This window comes from Varanus komodoensis, unplaced genomic scaffold (genome assembly GCF_004798865.1).
Source record: "Varanus komodoensis strain SLA01 unplaced genomic scaffold, ASM479886v1 scaffold10, whole genome shotgun sequence".
Classification (NCBI taxonomy): domain Eukaryota; kingdom Metazoa; phylum Chordata; class Lepidosauria; order Squamata; family Varanidae; genus Varanus; species Varanus komodoensis.
In genome coordinates, this window is record NW_025335269.1 from 2,105,055 (window position 1) to 2,123,188 (window position 18,134).

The following is an 18,134-nucleotide window of genomic DNA, read 5'->3' on the forward strand; positions in this document are numbered from 1 at the left end:
AGGAAGGGTATTTTTTACAGGGAATTGAAAAGTTAATTTCTAGATGTAATAAGTGTGTTGAAGTTATGGGGGATTACATTGAAAAATAAGAATTATTTTAATTTATTATTCCTTTTTCTTCATGCTGATACCGAGAATACATTGAATGCCCCTCGTATATAATAAAGTTAGGAACAGGTACCCAACGATACATGTAGACTGAACTAGTATCATCTACTGCAGTGGTTCCCAAAATGTGTTCCATGGAACCCTAGGGTTCACAAAAGCCAAGTAGGGGTTCTGCAAAAAATTTCAAAAATCAAATTTAAAACTGATTTTAAAATGAAACCACACGAGGCCAACTAGTCTATTATCAGTTGGTATCCAAACAACAAACAAGGAAATGCATCCCATCATTTGGTTGCTAGGGCTCTATTGTGTAGTGTTGGGAATAATCAAAAAGATTCATTTGGGATATTAGCATATACTTACTTTATTCATTCATTATATTTAAAATGTTTTCTCTTTATTTCCAAACCTACTATGTTATACAAAGCACTCAGGCAGCAGGAGCAGATGAAAGAAGGAAGAACATTGTAGGTTCACAATGCTTAGTAAAAATCAGGGATAGAGTTAGGGTTCCGTGGGGGGGAAAAATTCTTCAGAAAGGTTTGATGACCAAAAAAGTCATCACCACAAAGAAATTACTACTGACCATCTGCATTCAGAATCTCAGCACAGTGGGATATTGCACATACATATCAGCCCTTGAAGAAAAAAATTCAACATACAGTGTATCACAGAAGTGAGTACACCCCTCACATTTTGTAAATCTTTATATCTTTTCACGTGACAACACTGAAGAAATGACACTTTGCTACAATGCAAAGTAGTGAGTATACAGCTTGTATAACAGTGTAAATTTGCTGTCCCCTCAAAATAACTCAACACACAGCCATTAATGTCTAAACCACTGGCAACAAAAGTGAGTACACCCCTAAATGAAACTGTCCAAATTGGGCCCAAAGTGTCAATATTTTGTGTGACCACCATTATTTTCCAGCACTGCCTTAATCCTCTTGAGCACGGAGTTCACCAGAGCTTCACAGGTTGCCACTGGAGTCCTCTTCCACTCCTCCATGACGACATCATGGGGCTGGTGGATGTTAGAGACCTTGCGCTCCTCCACCTTCCATTTCAGGATGCCCCACAGATGCTTGATAGGGTTTAGGTCTGGAGACATGCTTGGCCATTAATGTGTAAACTGCTGGCAACAAAAGTGAGTACACCCCTAAGTGAAACTGTTCAAATTGGGCATTGTTAGCCATTTTCCCTCCCCAGTGTCATGTGACTCATTAAGTGTTACAAGGTCTCAGGTGTGAATGGGGAGCAGGTGTCTTAAATTTGGTGTTACTGCTCTCACTCTCATATTGGTCACTGGAAGTTCAACATGGCACCTCATGGCAAAGAACTCTCTGAGGATCTGAAAAAAAGAATTGTTGCTCTACATAAAGATGGCCTAGGCTATAAGAAGATTGCCAAGACGCTGATACTAAACTGCAGCACGGTGGCCAAAACCATACAGCAGTTTAACAGGACAGGTTCCACTCAGAACAGGCCTCGCCATGGTAGACCAAAGAAGTTGAGTGCATGCGCTTAGCGTCATATCCAGAGGTTGGCTTTGGGAAATAGACATATGAGTGCTGCCAGCATTGCTGCAGAGGTTGAAGGGGTGGTGGGTCAGCCTGTCAGTGCTCAGACCATACACCACACACTGCATCAAATTGGTTTGCAGGGCTGTCGTCCCAAAAGGAAGTCTCTTCTAAAGATGCATAAGAAAGCCCGCAAACAGTTTGCTGAAGACAAGCAGATTAAGGACACAGATTAGTGGAACGATGCCCTATGGTCTGATGAGACCAAGATAAACTTATTTGATTCAGATGGTGTCAAGCATGTGTGGTGACAACCAGGTGAGGAGTACAAAGACAAGTGTGTCTTGCCTACAGTCAAGCATGGTGGTGGGAGTGTCATGGTCTGGGGCTGCATGAGTGCTGCCGGCACTGGGGAGCTACAGTTCATTGAGGGAACCATGAATGCCAGCATGTACTGTGACATACTGAAGCAGAGCATGATCCCCTCCCTTCGGAGATTGGGTCTCAGGGCAGTATTCCAGCATGATAACGACCCCAAACACACCTCCAAGACGACCACTGCCTTGCTGAAGAAGCTGAGGGTAAAGGTGATGGACTGGCCAAGCATGTCTCCAGACCTAAACCCTATTGAGCATCTGTGGGGCATCTTGAAATGGAAGGTGGAGGAGTGCAAGGTCTCTAACATCCACCAGCCCCGTGATGTCGTCATGGAGGAGTGGAAGAGGACTCCAGTGGCAACCTGTGAAGCTCTGGTGAACTCCATGCCCAAGAGGGTTAAGGCAGTGCTGGAAAATAATGGTGGTCACACAAAATATTGACACTTTGGGCCCAATTTGGACAGTTTCACTTAGGGGTGTACTCACTTTTGTTGCCAGTGGTTTAGACGTTAATGGCTGTGTGTTATGTTGAGGGGACAGCAAATTTACACTGTTATACAAGCTCTATACTCACTACTTTATATTGTAGCAAAGTGTCATTTCTTCAGTGTTGTCACGTGAAAAGATATAGTAAAATATTTACAAAATGTGAGGGGTGTAATCACTTCTGTGATATACTGTATATAGTGTAATACTAAGTATCAATGAACATCTGGAAGCAAGACTCCAACACAGTAAGTATTTTACAAACTTTCTACCTGTGGGGGATCACACGGAGAGCTTTGAGCTGAGCAGTTGTCTTCAACCTTTATCTGTTCATATGTGCGTTTTCTTGGGTTTTTCTCACCATCTAAAAATCAGAGAGATTTAGGATCCAAAATGATTTGGGAAGGATTGTGTATTACAAAAATGAAATATGCACAAGATGAAATTTGTTGCTTTATCCCACCCAGGAAGCAGTATGTCTAATTGGGTGGGTTAGAAAATAAGTAAACTTACATAAAGCATGCCTAAGTTGTTCCAGTACATCATTTTCATAAACAGACCGTTCTTCCCAAATAGATAGCACTCGGCCAAGGTGCTTCTTACAACTCTCATCAGTTTCACTGTTGTAGGAAGTAAAAGCAAGATTATCATTAATACAAATGATAATCAAAGTGAACAGGAGCTATAACTCAAAACAGAAGCCTGTGTGAAATTATATCTCATGTTTCAATAAACTGTTATCTGCATTTTCATCAAGAAACAGGCAAATAAATCACTTCTCCCAGTTCACCCAGAAACAACAGTCCTGCTTTAATTACTGAAAAGATTGCTGTATTAAAACCTGCAAAACAGCCTCCTTGAACTTAATTCACAAAAGATGCTGTTGGTCATGCTGGCTATAGCTGATAGGGAGCTTGTTCAAATAGCTGAAAGACACCAAGTGGGGAAGCTTGCTGTAAAGCATAACAAACCAATGATTTGGGGTGGGTGGGATTTTATTCTCATCAAAATGTATAGAGAAAGATGATTGTCATAATACAGTGGTACCTTGGCTCACAAACCCTTCAGTTCACAACCAAATTGGGTCGCGCACAAAAATTGCATAAACATTTTGACTCAGGTTGCAAACTCCACATTGGGTGGTGACCGCAATCACGGCCATCTCTCCACCCCCCGAGTGGGGAGATGGCCGAGATTGCGCCTGTCTTTCCTACACGAGCGTCTGTGATCTCGGCCATCTCCACCACCCCCAGCACATTCGCGCCTGTCTCCCCCCACCCAAGTGTGCCGGAATGCCAGGTGCAATTGTGGTCATGCTTGGGGGGCAGGGAGATGGCTGCCCTCATGCTTGAGGTGGCAGGGGAGATGGCTGCAATCTTTGTTGTTCTTTGTCACTTTGCTTCATTTTTCTGATTAAAAAAAAAAAATAGTTACAGAATGGATTAACCTTTTTTACATTGAACCTTATGGGAAAATTTAACTTGGCTCACGACCAATTTGGATCACGACCAGAGTCCTGGAATGGATTAATTTCGTGAGCCAAGTACCACTGTACTTCCAAGGTTTTCTCAGAAACACTTCACATACCCCTCCCACAAAAGGAAGGGAAAGGGATAATCATAATGGGCACTTTCCTGACAGGGAATCAATTGTGAGTCACAACCCTCAATTTAACTTAACCCTCAACCCTTTCCTCAATAGTCTAATACATTAAGAAGAGACATCATTGGTGTCAAGTAAAAATATTCCAAACATACTTCTGAAGTTCCCCATTAATATATGTACTAACATAATTAAGTCATAACACACAAATAACTGGACAACTGTTATGATACAATACCAGTCAAATGTAGAATCAACTAAGAGAGCAATCCTATGGTTCCAGGGTCCATAGCATTGCTCATAAACTGCCTCCAAGGTCAGAAAGAGCACTCTGACCTTGAAAGCAGGATTTAGCAACATGACACCCTCTCCCTCAGAGCTGGCGCTGTGTTGGCTGCCACTTCAAAGTCAGAAAAAATCAAGTTGGACAGCAGGGAAAGGGGATCTTTCCGGGGGTGGGGGGAGCATACAGGCAAGGCTAGAATCTGAATTATCCTGTGCCTCTTCCAGCCTCCTTCCCACCCCTCCAAAAGCTCTTATTAGACAAACTTCAACACCTGTCTAGCAAAACTTGCAGGGTTGGCAGAGAAAGAAGCAAAGACAACCCCCACCCCTCCTCCCATCCTGCACTGGATGATCAGTGGCTTCCAATAACTGAATGCACACTTGACAGGGCTGCACCCTGTTTTTCAGGTTACTACTCCTAGGAAACACGAATGTATGGATACAGCTTTGCAGATATGCTAAATCATTTTTATTGCCATGTCTTAAATTTTTGAAAGTATGCCAATAAAAGTAATATTCAAGTAATCTTTCAAATGTTATTGATATAAAAATTAAACCCAATTTTGACTTTTTAATCCTACCTCAAATATGCTAGTTCAATAAGTTTGTAAACCATTCTGAGAACAATGCACTGGGAGAAGTGTGTGTGTGTGTGTGTGTGTGTGTAAACTTTAATAATAAACAAACATTTGACTATTTGAAAAACTTTTCACATATTAAATACATGTAAAAAACCCCTTTTCCTTCTGTGCACTTAACCTATGTCAAATACACATGTCAAATCAAGCTTCCATTAATGTAGGCCAGAAAATAAGCATCAGTTCAGAGTTTTCCTGAGATACATTGAAAAACAAGTTTTACTTTACCTGGAAACATGCTTAAATGCTTCTACTATGACAGGTGCAAAGTCTTTCGTAAATTCTGGTCCTTTTCTTTTGCTGTTTTGAATAACATCATTGGCAAGATACAAAAATGTCAGCTTTCTGTTTGGTTTTGCTTTAAAAAAAAAGGAGATGTGTTAAGAATCTAACTAGCAATTTGCATTTTTCTCACTTTTTTGAATTCATATTGCTGTATGAAGTAGCAATTTCTGGAAAGCAAACTTTTAAGTTTTATATGTAAACAACTATTTAAGCCCTGTTATCTCAACATCAATTTTAGTTCAATATGCTAGCTATGTGCTTTACACCACAGACATCACTCTCTCTACACTCTGTTCTTATAGTTACATATATGCAGTGCCTTAAAAATGCTTGCTTGAGTGGTCTGGTATCTGAAACAAGCTACACTGGCATTTGTGCTAAAAAGCCTATCACTTCTAAATAGAAGTTTCCTTTATTACAATATTTATATCCCACCCTTTTGCTTTAATTCTAACACACTCAAGTCAGTGTACATCAGGAGTTTAAAGCAATTGTAAACCAACAACAAAAGAATGCTGTAAATAAAAAGCATTAAAGGTGAACATATCATTTGCCAGAAAGGCCAAAGATCTGCTTGAACTGCAATTTTCTAACAGTACCTAAATATCATTGAAAAAGAAATCAAATAAATGTCTTGACCACTTGTTCATTGGCTGATGTGTCCCTCATGGTTCTATCATCTATCCTATTTAACTACCCACTGGAAAAGATAATTGAGGTTTGATGTCATCAGTACACAGGTGATACCAAACTCTCCTTTTCATTTGCTGCTGAGGAAGCAGTACATTTGTAAGCCAGTGTCTGGTTGCAATAATGGAACACATCCAGACTAGATTACTGTAATGCACTGTATGTAATGCTGAACTTGAAGCTCTGAACTTCATCTGATGGAGACTGGTTTTCAGGGTCTGTCTCACCCATCATATTATGCCAGATGTGTTTCATTTGCACTCATTTCCAGGCATAATAAAGACAGCTGATTTTAACCTACAAAGCCCTAAATGGTTCTGGGACCTGGATATCTTGCCTTTTTCCACTGTGTACTACATTTAGAGGCCCTGCAGTTGATTGGGGCACAAAACAGGGACCTTCCACTGTGCTACTCAGAATGTGGAATTCCCTCCCTAGAGAGATGAAAAGCACAATCCAATGGGACTCCCTCTAACCTTCAGAACTCAGTGCATTACAGGCATTCTATGCAGAGTGGGAGAAATACAGAGGCAACTGATCTCACATATCTAACTGCAGTGCTTGGGAAGGGGGTGGGGAGGAAGCTAAGGTGCCATAAGGGCATTGTATACATCACATTTTGGTGGTGGTAGTCTCCTCCCCTTCCCATAGAACATCTCCTAAAACCCTTCTCAGCTTCATTAAAGCAGCTGACAGTTCTTTCTGCAGCAACTATTGGGGGTGCGAATCTGATCATATGGCCCTCCAGATGCTGCTTGGAGGCCATACTGGTTTTCCGTTATTTAATTTCCAGACATGCAGCTAAGGGCTTTTCATTCCCTACTTTTAATGTAGCTAAGGGTATGATTCTATGCATGTTTAGACAGAAAGAAGTCTTAAAACTTAGAGAATCGCTCGGAATTGGCTTTGATATGGTGTAAGTTGCAGGACTTTTCCTACAAGCATAGGCTTACACCAATTTTTTTTTATATCCCTGTTTTTAAGCTGATTCCCTTTAGCCTTACTCTTGGATATTATCACACCACAATTTTATTATTTTAAGTTATTGTATATGTATTGTTTTGATGCTTTTTTACTAATTTTATAAGAAACTTTTGTTTTATTCATAAATCAATATGCAACCACAAACGTACATTCAAGAGGAATTTAGCCAGTGCAGTTTGTATCCCCATCCTCAATAAGCTTCCCTCCTAACCAAAGAGCACTGCTATTTTCTTCTCTTGGTTAAACTGCTATTTATTTGCCCACATCTAGTCAATCACTGATACCAAATCAGAATCTCCATCTGAAGCATGATGGAAAAGTGGGAGTTGAATGTCATCTGCACACTGACTACACTGCATAACATGTCTTCCAAAGGACCTCTCCCAGCAGTTTCAGGTAGATGTTCATTAGCATAAGAGTTGAGTTAGCATTTTGCAGAACAAAATAACCAAAAGGCAAAAAGTCCAGCATCACATTTCAGATTTGCCTTTCAGCAAAAGTAGTTACATCTACTAAAGTTATCTAGTTACATAAAGTCATACTTCCTATGAACCCTGGCAGGTACAAGCAAACTGTAGCATAGCAACAGGAAACACAGAATGTAATTTGGTAGTACAATGAGAAAAAGACTCCACCTATCAAAGGCTCTAGAGTTTCCCTATGTTAGGATTCGATGCCCAGACAAAGTGTTTCAAAACTAAGTCAGCACTTGGTGTAACAGTTAGAAGGAGAGGAACTGAGATTTGGGTTCTAATCCCTACTCAACCATGGTGACTTTGAGGCAGTCACAGACTCTCAGCCCAATCTACCTCACATAAATCCTGCTATGGGTATAATTTAATTGCAGTGATTTTATTTAGAACTATTCTGGTTTTCTTACCACCAGCAGATGCTTTCTGCATCTCTTCCCCAGTTTTCTACTTTCCCTGGTCCAATACTTGTAATTCACTGAAACTGAACATCTTAATTCCTAAAATGCAATTATTTCTAGGGCAAAGAAGCAAAATGTATCCTCCTAAAAGAAGGTAAAATTCATGCTGTGATTTAAAAAAAATAATAGTTACATATTTTGCCTAACTGCAGCACTTACAGGGGAAAAGAGGCCAAGGCTCTGCCAGGATAATTGTATCATAGCGGTGGTCTCTAATATTTATGGCAAGCAATGGGTTTTGCGGTACAGCAAGAACAATGCAATTTCCCCAAAACTGTATATTTGTACCTTATGAATTTGGAAATTGATTAAAATACATTTTCAGTATCGGGGGAGGGAGTAACTGAATTCAACATCCTGTATATCTGTTATTTTACACAGAAATGTCTACATCTAATCCCTGAAGATGGGTAAGCAAGCTGTTATCTTCCAGTCATTTATCAGCCCCAACCGCAATGACCAATGTTAAGAAATTCTGGGAGTTATAGTTCAAAATTGGAACACACCAACTTGAGAATAGCCAACCTACCCTACTGAATATGAAGACATATTTATAATGGTTCTTCAATTTAAAAAATCTACAGAGAGTAGAAGGAGAATAATAACAGTGCTCAACACAATCTCCTGGACTCTGCTTATCCATTACGTTGGCAGAAGCATAACACTTAATTATTTTATAGATTCCAGAATGCTTCTCTGTTTTGAATAGTGCCTTCATAACCCTAAGTTAAACAACTCTCTGATGCAAAATTAACTTTTAAAATGTTTATTAATAGATTGTGCCTATTGTTCTTGGTCAGTGAGAAAAAATACACACTGACCATTTCTGCTAAGAAGAGAATGCAGTGGTGAGTGATTTAATTCACATCCTTCATAATAACATTTTCAAGTACTCAGACAATACATCTTTCCATGAGAACCAAACCTTTCTTTCTCTGACTCCCAAAAGCCTTTCTCTGAATTTCCTCACCTTTTCCTTATAATTTTGTCTGCATCAAGCTGTATGTTGGCCAAAGTTTCCCAGAAAAGCAGTTACACTACTTAATCTCTTAACTCTAGTTGTGAGTGTGCGCTGATACAATCCAAAAAATATAAAAAAACTAGACAATGGTCATTGTGAATAACTATGTAATTAGTTGTATAACTAAGAAAAAGTATAATGTTGATTTACTTTTACTGCATAGCTCTAATTGAGCCCATCGCACAATAGAACATTAACATTCATAGTTCTGCTGCTATAATAAACAGATTTTTCATGTCTGAGTAAACCATGTTTAAAGCCATAGTTTTAAAAAATAATTTTGTTAGAACAAAATTCAGAACAAATATATTATGGTTCTTCTGTCAAGATCCATTTTGATCTATTCACATTTTCCATTGATATGGGGGAGGAGGGAAGGGGGAGGAGTAATGCATCAGAACAGTGAAGTCCTTGATTAGCCTAACTGAATTTAGCAATTTACCTTTATGAGATCATTCTAACCAGCTGCGCTTATGTTTCATTTTTAAGTAATTCAACACAGAAATTGCCACTAAATTTTAATAGTTCTTTAATGATGTTATCCCTGCTAGTTCTTTTCAGTCTCAACCTTAAAAAAGACTGAGAATACAAAATAACCTTCACTGCTGGTTGACTGCATGATCTATGTTGACAATGAAGCCCATACAACCAGAGCACATATTGCTCAAGTGACTGGCTTGAATAAAATTGAACTCATATACAACCGGAAGATCTAGTTATGCTTCTAATTCTGAGCATCACAAGGGACTACAGGCAACAGAAACTCTTCAGGGACTCCTTGTAGTATTTTCACTACTCTTGAACTCCCTGGGAAGTTTCCTTTTCCAGTCACCTGGGAACCAAGTATGATAAGCAGATGTTTTTGTGTCACATATTATGGCAAAAAACAGTCTTGTGACACTTCAAACACTAAAAAAAGTGGATTAGTGCATAAGCATTTGAGGAATACAGACCATTTTTGGTGTGAGCCAGAACACCCCAGATCTAATCTCATCCCATCCATAAAATTACGTTCAACTCAACAAGTTCCATTGACCATTGGCAAAAGTGATTGTCTAGGCTGGGAGCTGGGCTGGGAATCACCACTACAGTTGTTCTAAGCTTCAAAGGGCTCAGTGCAATAGCAGGAAACATTCCTATCTCCAGTCTAAAGAAAGAAGGCAAAATGGCTTGCTATTCGCATGAGCTCTTCCAGTTTCTGAGAGGAACACTTAAGCTGGCCATTTGGCCAACAGGTGGTCAAAGTGTTCAGAGGACAGCACAATAGCTCCCTCCACCTAAATTACTCTCCAAATGTCCAAATTTCAAGACAACAAAGTATGGAATTATTCCTAACCTCTCAGAGGTACAACAAAAATCAGGGACCAAAGCTAAATCCTATGAACTAAATATAACAGGACACTTTGGAGCAGTATCTAGGATTGATAGGAACAGAAAGAGGCAGAATCCTGGAAAATGTTGGCTTGGATATGAAGGTCAGACAAAATTTGTGAACTCAATTCACTGGGTGACTTTTAGCAAGTCACTATTCTCAGCATCCCCATCTGCAAGATGGGAAGATTATATTGCCTTATCTGAAGTGTTCAAATCAATTCACTTTATGCCACCTCAAGAATTTTTATGACCTTTCTATAAGGCAGAGGTGGAAACCCTGTAGCCCACTAAATGTTTTGGCTTACAGCTCCCACCATCTCTTGTCACTGGGGCAGATGTGACCTTCAAGGTGTTTAGTGTACAACACACAAGTTGCCCACCCTGTTTTATAAGATTAGAGGTTGCATAAACTGAATTGCTGCATGCATTTATAAAAGCTACTACATGAGTGTTCATTTCATTCCACACAATACTTATACAGTCACAGCTGAATAAAATTATACTAATTACATAGTAAAAGAAATCACTATTTTCTTTATTTCAACTTCCTACATTGTGAATGTACTGAATTATACACATTCTCAATTCTCTCCTTACTATATGGAAATGACATAAGAAGTCCATCCTCAATAGGAAATTTAACTCATATACATCAGTTAAGATCACCTACAATGGATTCAGTTTTATCCAGAACCCACCAGTCAATTTACTGCACCTTTGCACACTACAACCCTTGTACAACAATCCTACAACCCTTTCAATTGGGTGAATCCTCCAAGTCTACTTCTGGGCATTAAGGCTGTAGAGTAAGTCCTATTAAAATCAACTGTCCTATTTTCTGAGAAAATAATAAAGGGCTCTGCCTCAATGTAAAACTACACTGTCCAGATCAGGGGTACTCAAACTTTTCCATCAGGGGGCCAGCTGAAAGGTGCTGGGCGTGGGCTGGAAAGGTGGCACCGGCTGTGCATGAGGGTGGGGCCGGCGCGTGTGGGCACGAGTGATGAGACAGGGGCGGGGCGCGCACTGAGGCAAGGTGAGCTGGGGCATGGGCATGGGCAGGTACACTCTGTGAGGCGGGCACACGAGGCAGCATCTTGCTCGCTAGGAGATCGTTTTCTATGAGCAAGCTAATTGCTGCCTCCCCACACACAGGGCAAGGTGGGTGGCAGCAGGCGCGGTGGGTCCAAATGGGCATGACAGGCCGGATCCGGCCCCTGGGCTGTAGAGGACCCATGGTCCAGATCATATGTATGTTTGTTGTTGGCTCACACGCAACTTTTCTCCCAGGTACTACCACGGCAGCATATACTACTTGTTCGCTCAAGACATGAGCTCTTAAGAGTCCAAGAAAGCTCCAACTGTGGTGATGAAATACACTAGTCGTTTTGAACAACGTGTAACCTTCTAAATGATGGTCTACAATTCCTATCACACCAGCACGTTGGCTAGGGACAGTGGGGTTTGCAGTCCACCCCTTCCTGAGAATACGAGATTAGGGAAGGCTGGACCAACGCATAAGAGCATACGCCACAAGAAATGGCAAGCATATACTCCGCTATAGCACATTCAGATGGGCTACTCCATTAGGATTGAAACCAAAGCGCGGGGGGGGGGGCGGCACAAAAGCCTTTAAGGTATTTCGCCGCCCCATGTTCCGAAGCAACCTTCTCTGCCCCCTCCTCACAACCGTGTGTGTGTGTTCCCCTGCCGTCTCGGAAAGAAAAGCCACAGAATGCTGGCGCGCCGGTGTCGGTCGGTCGACGGGTGGGTCCGTCCATCCATCGCTCACATCTTCGCAGCTCCCTCCTGGAGTGCGCGCTCCGCGTTGCCACGTAGGCCGCGGCGACAGTGCTCGAGGCGACGCATTCGCCGAACCCACGGCGCCAAGAGCGCTTCCTGGTTTCGCTCCCTTTCAGGCAAGAATCCTAACCTCACCCTAGAAGGTGGCAGCGCCGCCGTAGCCGATGAAAGTCGGCCCGTCCTGGGTCGGTCGGTCGGTCGGCCGGCAGGCCGGCCGGCCTGCCTTGCCTTCCCCTCACCTTTGCGCAGTTCACGCTCCCAGACGGTGACGATGAGTGGCGAGTGTTTTCGGTGGTGGATGAGCCACAGGCTCAGTGTCTGCACGCTCTGCTGAGAATTGCTCAGCTCCGACAGCTTCCGCTCCAGTGCCGACTCCGAGAAAGCCGACATTACTTTCCTCTTTCTTCCTGGCTTCTTACCCAACTAGCTGAGGCAGCATCAAACCTCGCCGCGCAAACGCACATAAGACAAAATGGCAGCGGCGGCGACGTCACCATCACAACAGCCGCAGGACAACGCCCCTTCAGTGACATCATCTTGCAGGGCCGGACGCATCGAGTCCCGTTTCAGATCCTCTAGGCCTGTAGGGAGCGGTGTGGTCTGACAGTTTCCTGATGGTGTTTTTGAGCAGGGAAGTTTCCCTTTCCGAAATTCTAGAGCTCGGAGTCTAAGGCCAAAATAATAAGAGATTCGGGACAAATAAGGAAGTACTTCTTCAGAGAACATATGGTTAAATAATGGATTTTGCGGCCGCGATACATCAGCTAAACTGGACAGTTTTAAGAAGCTAGTAGGCAAATTCATAAAGGATTGGGGTAGCAAAGAGCGATTGTGTGGCCACTCGATTCCCATTTCCAACATTGGAAACAGCTCCAAGCGTGTTTCACCTCCCGCCTTGCACGTTTGATATGGAAAGAACTCTACTAGTTGCCTGGGTTGGGAGCCCAAAATCGGAGTCAGGATTGGGGATTCTGGGAGGGAAAGTGAGGCGACTGCGGTGGGCAGGATACAACCTATGGTCTCTCCCCTGTAGTTTCCACCTCCTCTCCCAAAGTACATGAACTAGATGCTTGAACGCAGCACTGGAATGAAAATGCAGAATGAATCAGATCTGAAGTGTTGAACACATGCACCCTTTGTTTCTGACTTTCACTTGCTTTTCCAAAGGGGGAAATATACCCTTTCAGTTATGTAAGCCAGATGCAGGGGGTTACTGCTTACCTTCTACAGCTAAAATAGAAGAAATCCTGTTTTCTATTCAACTACATTCTTTTTGTATTCAATTACAGTGCATCATCTGTCTACACGGGATTTTCAAGGCTACTGTATTTTATAGTTAACTATTTTCCTGTTCTCTTTTCCAAAATTCCTAATGGCATATTGGTAATGACTGCATGCTACACTACTACACCCTGACAGATACTATTTGTAATCTAAAAGCTCCCTGGTTGGATTAAACCCAGGACTTCTCTACTGCTTTTTAGAGAAGAAGGAAGGAGGAGAAACCCTACATCAATTTTCAAACGAAACATTTTTAAAGATGCAAGAAAGCATTTATAGGATTTGTTTTTAAATATTGCCTGATTTTTAAAAAGGATGGTCAGATTCCCTCAAGACTTTTCAAGATCTTTGAAGAAACAATTCTGCCTGGTGCCCATAACCTTTTGAACTCTGAGAGTTATGGGCCTCCTATGCATGCCAACCCCGAGGCCACCTATGCACTGTTCTTGCTGTGCAAAACATTTAAGCAATTTCAACAGTCTAAGTCAGTGATGGCAAACGTTTTAGAGAGCGAGTGTCCAAACTGCAACCCAAACCCCACTTATTTATTGCAAAATGCCAACTCTGCAATAAAACCTGAATTCTGAGGTTTCAGTTTAGAAAAAACAACTCACAGCCAGTCCAAGCATGCATCTCCCTCTCCCTCTCCCTCTCCCTCTCTCTCTCCTTGGCAGCGGACTGACCAGCCATGTGAAAGCTCAGATGAGTCACAGCTAATGAGTCACGGCTTGTGACATCATCACCTGGCACCACCACTCCTTTCCGAGCATGTGCATGGCTGTTATCCAATGCTCGGCTGCTGGGGAGATGCTGGAGCCACTTGGCTCATGTGCCAACAGAGAAGGCTTTGTGTGCCTGCTGCAGCAAGCATGCAATAGGTTCGCCACCACTGGTCTGTTTGATCCTGAATGTTAGGGAAGGAGTGCAAGGTACTTCCAGAATACTTTATCTCCTCCCATTCCCATGCCCAGATGTCTCCAAGGTTATTCTTCTGACTTTGGAGCTGCAACCATTTCAGTTCTTTTTGCATGAGTTACAAGGGTGTGTGGGTGTGGGGGGGGGGGAGCATTCCAAGTCTGAAGTCCCAGTGCTGACCTCAGAACAAGTTTCCAAGGTCAGAGCTATTACCCAGAAAAATCCTATGACTGCCTGGAGTCTGCCTAGTGTCCATAGGATTGTGTTGCACAATCCAAACTCTCAGGACGTCAAGGGTGGGCAAAGTGCAGATCACAGAGCCTTGTTCCTCCCCTAACAAAGCTTTCTGCTGAAATGGCTTCCAACATGTTTTACTCCATTAGGGAAATATCCTATTCCACACATAAATGTTTAGGTTAAGGGAAAATTTTCATAATCGGCCTGGTAACAGACGATCACAGCTGCTTCTATGGAATTGCTTATTGCACACAGGGCTGGTGCAAGTTCCATATGATGAAAAATTACAATGTCACAAGTACACTCCTATATTTTGTTTGGATGTGGTGTGTCTTTAAGTTCTTGATATTTCCATCTCTTTCTCTGTGTATGCATGCTGCCACCAAGAAATTAATTCCAATCTTATTAACTTCTTCCACCATATTATGCCCAGGCTATAAGGCTTCTTTGTTGGACTGTGTGGTCCTGGGGATGAGACACTGATATTCAAACAGCCTATGATGCTGAGTTAACAATAAACTAAATACTGCTTCATCTGTACAAGAAATATATTGGTTTCAAGATGTTCTTTAACTTATTTCATTAGCAAATAAAATAGGGTATATTAATAATTTCTGGCAAGGTATTCTCTTTCCCTTCACAAACATCCCTTACTCTCAAATCCTCCTTTCCCTCCTGAATATATTTAAGGTAAAGGTAAAGATAAAGGTTTCTCCTTGACATTAAAGTCCAGTCATGCCTGACTATAGGGGGCGGTGCTCATCTCCGTTTCCTAGCCGAGGGAGCCAGCATTTCTCCATAGACAGTCTCCGTGGTCATGGGGCCGGCATGACTAAACACCAAAGTGCACAGAAAGCTATTACCTCCCCACTGAAGTGGTACCTTTTTATCTACTTGCATTTGCATGCTTTCAAACTGCAAGGTTGACAGGAGCCAGGACAGAGCACGGGAGCTCACCCTGTGTGCAGATTTGAACTGTTGACCTTTCGATCAACCAGCCCAGCAGCTCAGCAGTTTAACCCACTGCGTCACTACATCCCATTTTGAATATACTCAGACCTGCCCTTATTTTATTCATCTCCATTTAAGATTTGCCTTCTATTTATTTATTTAGAATGTTTGTATGCCATCCCATCGCATAGCCTCGGGACGGCTTACATATAAATAAACATAATACAAATAATACAAATAAAATCCAGATTCACCCTGGCTGCAAATTAAAACCTATAGATGATATTAAAAGTTATTAAAATATTGTTTAAATAAAAAGGTCTTAGCCTGGCACCGAAAAACAAATAACGACAGTGCCAGGTGGACCTCTCTGGGGAGTGCATTCCATAGGTGGGGTGCCACCGCAGAGAAAGCCCTCCTCCGGGTACTTTGCCTCCTAATGTCTTTCACGGAGGGTTCCTGGAGGAGGGCCTCTGCTGCTGATCTCAGGGGGCAAGAGGGCAAATATGGAAGAAGGTGTTCCTTTAGGTATCCAGGTCCCAAGCCATTGGGGGCTTTATAGGTGATAACCAGCACCTTGAATTGAGCCCGGACTTTGATGGGAAGCCAGTGAAGCTGGTAGAGGACTGGGGTTATGTGAGAGTAACACCCAGTCCCCGTCAGCAACCTGGCTGCTCTATTTTGCACCATCTGAAGTATCCGGACTGTCTTCAAGGGCAGCCCCACGTAGAGCACGTTACAGAAATCCTGCCAGGAAGTAACTGATGCATGTGTCACTGTCGCTAGGCAATCGTCCTCCAGGTAGGGATGCAGCTGATGGATTAACCGAAGCTGAAGGAAAGCGCTCCTTGCCACCGCAGTCACCTGAGCTTCCAAGGACAGCTCCGGATCGAGGAGCATTCCCAAGCTGCGGACCCTGTCCTTTAGAGGGAGTGCAACCCCATTCAGGACAAGGTCCAAGTCACCTACCCAGGAGCTCGAACCATCCACCAACAGGACCTCCGTCTTGTCTGGATTGAGTTTCAGTTTATTGGCCCTCACCCAGCCCATTACCTCGGCCAGGCACCGGTTCAGTACCAGTTCTATCCTCGGGTTTCTGTCAGCTTCTATCTCTTTTACCCTTATAATATTTGGCAATATTAGGTTTTGACTCTCCTCAGTTGTTAATAGTATTCTGCTTCCTTCTTTAGAATCTTAAAATGCTTTTCACAGCATTTGTGGCATTCTAATGAGAAGGCTGGTTTTTCAGTTTCTACAGGCAGCTGACTAACAACTTTGAGTGTTAGCTGCTGACAGACCACTAGTTTGTATTTCTTTCTTCTCACACATTTCCAAGTGCTGCCCATACACTTTCAGTCACCAACCAGTCACCTCAATCACTCATCCCCCTAACCCTAACCCTAACCCTAGTCCTTCTGAAATTTACCAACATTTAAAGGAACCTAGTCGCATAACACTTTAAATCGTTAGCTATGTAAGCCAGATGCAGGGGGTTACTGCTTATCTTCTACAGCTAAAACAGAAGAAATCCTGTTTCCTATTCAACTACATTCTTTTTGTATTCAATTACAGGGCATCACCTGTCTACACAGGATTTTCAAAGCTACTTTATTTTATTTTATAGTTAACTATTTTACATGTATAAACCACCAAACAGCTCAAATGACAGTGTACAGGAATAAAATTGCAGCCAACATTTAACTACCATTAAAAATGAGCAATTAATAGCATCACTAACATAGAGCAGGTGAGACAGGCAAACAAAATCACTAAATACAATAAAATTAAGGCATCTAAAAAGACATTATTAAAAGAGCCCTGTAGTAGCAACTGTCTCCAGCACCACCTTCTGGACATGATCAGCCAGGTAGCAGTGGAACCACTGCTAAGCAGTGCCCCCAACCCAGCCAACCTGCCCAGAAGGACACCATGGTCATTGGTGTCGAAAGCCACTGAGAGGTCCAAGAGGATCAATAGGGTCTCTCTCTCAGCAAAGGTTGTCATTCAGGTTGACCAAAGCAGTCTCTGTCCCAAACTCCAGGCTGCAGCCCGATTGAAACGGATCTAGAAAATCAGCTTCATCCAGGAGTGCCTGAAGCTGCCCAACAGCTTGGCCCAAAAGGCGAGGTTTGCCACTGGGTGGTATATGGTGATCAACCCTGGGTCCAGGTTTGGCTTTTTCAGGAGTGGCCTCATCACAGTTTCATTTAGGGAAGTTGGAACCACTCTTAAAGAGGCCTTGACAGCCTCCTGGACCCAGATCCAAACCTTATCCTTTGATTTTCCAATCAACCATAAAGGACAAGGGTCACATGGGCAGGCAGAGGGGCAAACCAAACCAAGCACCTTGCCCCCATCATTGTGTCGCAACAACTGAAACTCCTCCATAAACACACTAAGAACCGATGCGCTTTATACATTCAAAGATTGAACTGAAGCAGTTGTGGAATCCAGCTCATGGCAGATTTGAGTGATTTTTTTTCTCAAAATGTACAGTGTATTTGTCACAGCAAGCCATTGAGGACTCTGGGGGCTCATCTGGTGAACCAGACTGAAGAAGGCCCCAGACCACTCGAAAACTGCTCAATAGGACAAAACACTATGATGAAGGACAAAACACTATGAGGAAGCAATACAATTGGC

At 42.5% G+C, this 18,134-nt stretch overlaps 1 protein-coding gene across 6 annotated transcripts in view; it reads right to left on the reverse strand.

The window, feature by feature from the left end:
• The window catches only part of RPRD1A (regulation of nuclear pre-mRNA domain containing 1A), a 31,535-nt gene extending 18,951 nt beyond the window's left edge, over positions 1-12,584 (reverse strand). For 3 of the 6 annotated variants that reach the window (XR_006416853.1, XM_044452579.1, XM_044452601.1), the window contains exons 1-4: positions 12,347-12,584; positions 5,248-5,377; positions 3,008-3,114; positions 2,767-2,858 (exon numbers count right to left, since the gene is read on the reverse strand). Coding sequence is in view for 5 of the 6 variants with exons in the window: in XM_044452579.1 (XP_044308514.1) it covers positions 2,767-2,858; positions 3,008-3,114; positions 5,248-5,377; positions 12,347-12,497 (480 nt within the window). In the remaining variant the exon portion in view is untranslated. The remainder of the gene's footprint in view (positions 1-2,766; positions 2,859-3,007; positions 3,115-5,247; positions 5,378-12,346) is intronic. The other 3 variants (XM_044452586.1, XM_044452618.1, XM_044452610.1) reach the window with 1 other exon arrangement.
• Positions 12,585-18,134: the final 5,550 nt, after the last annotated feature.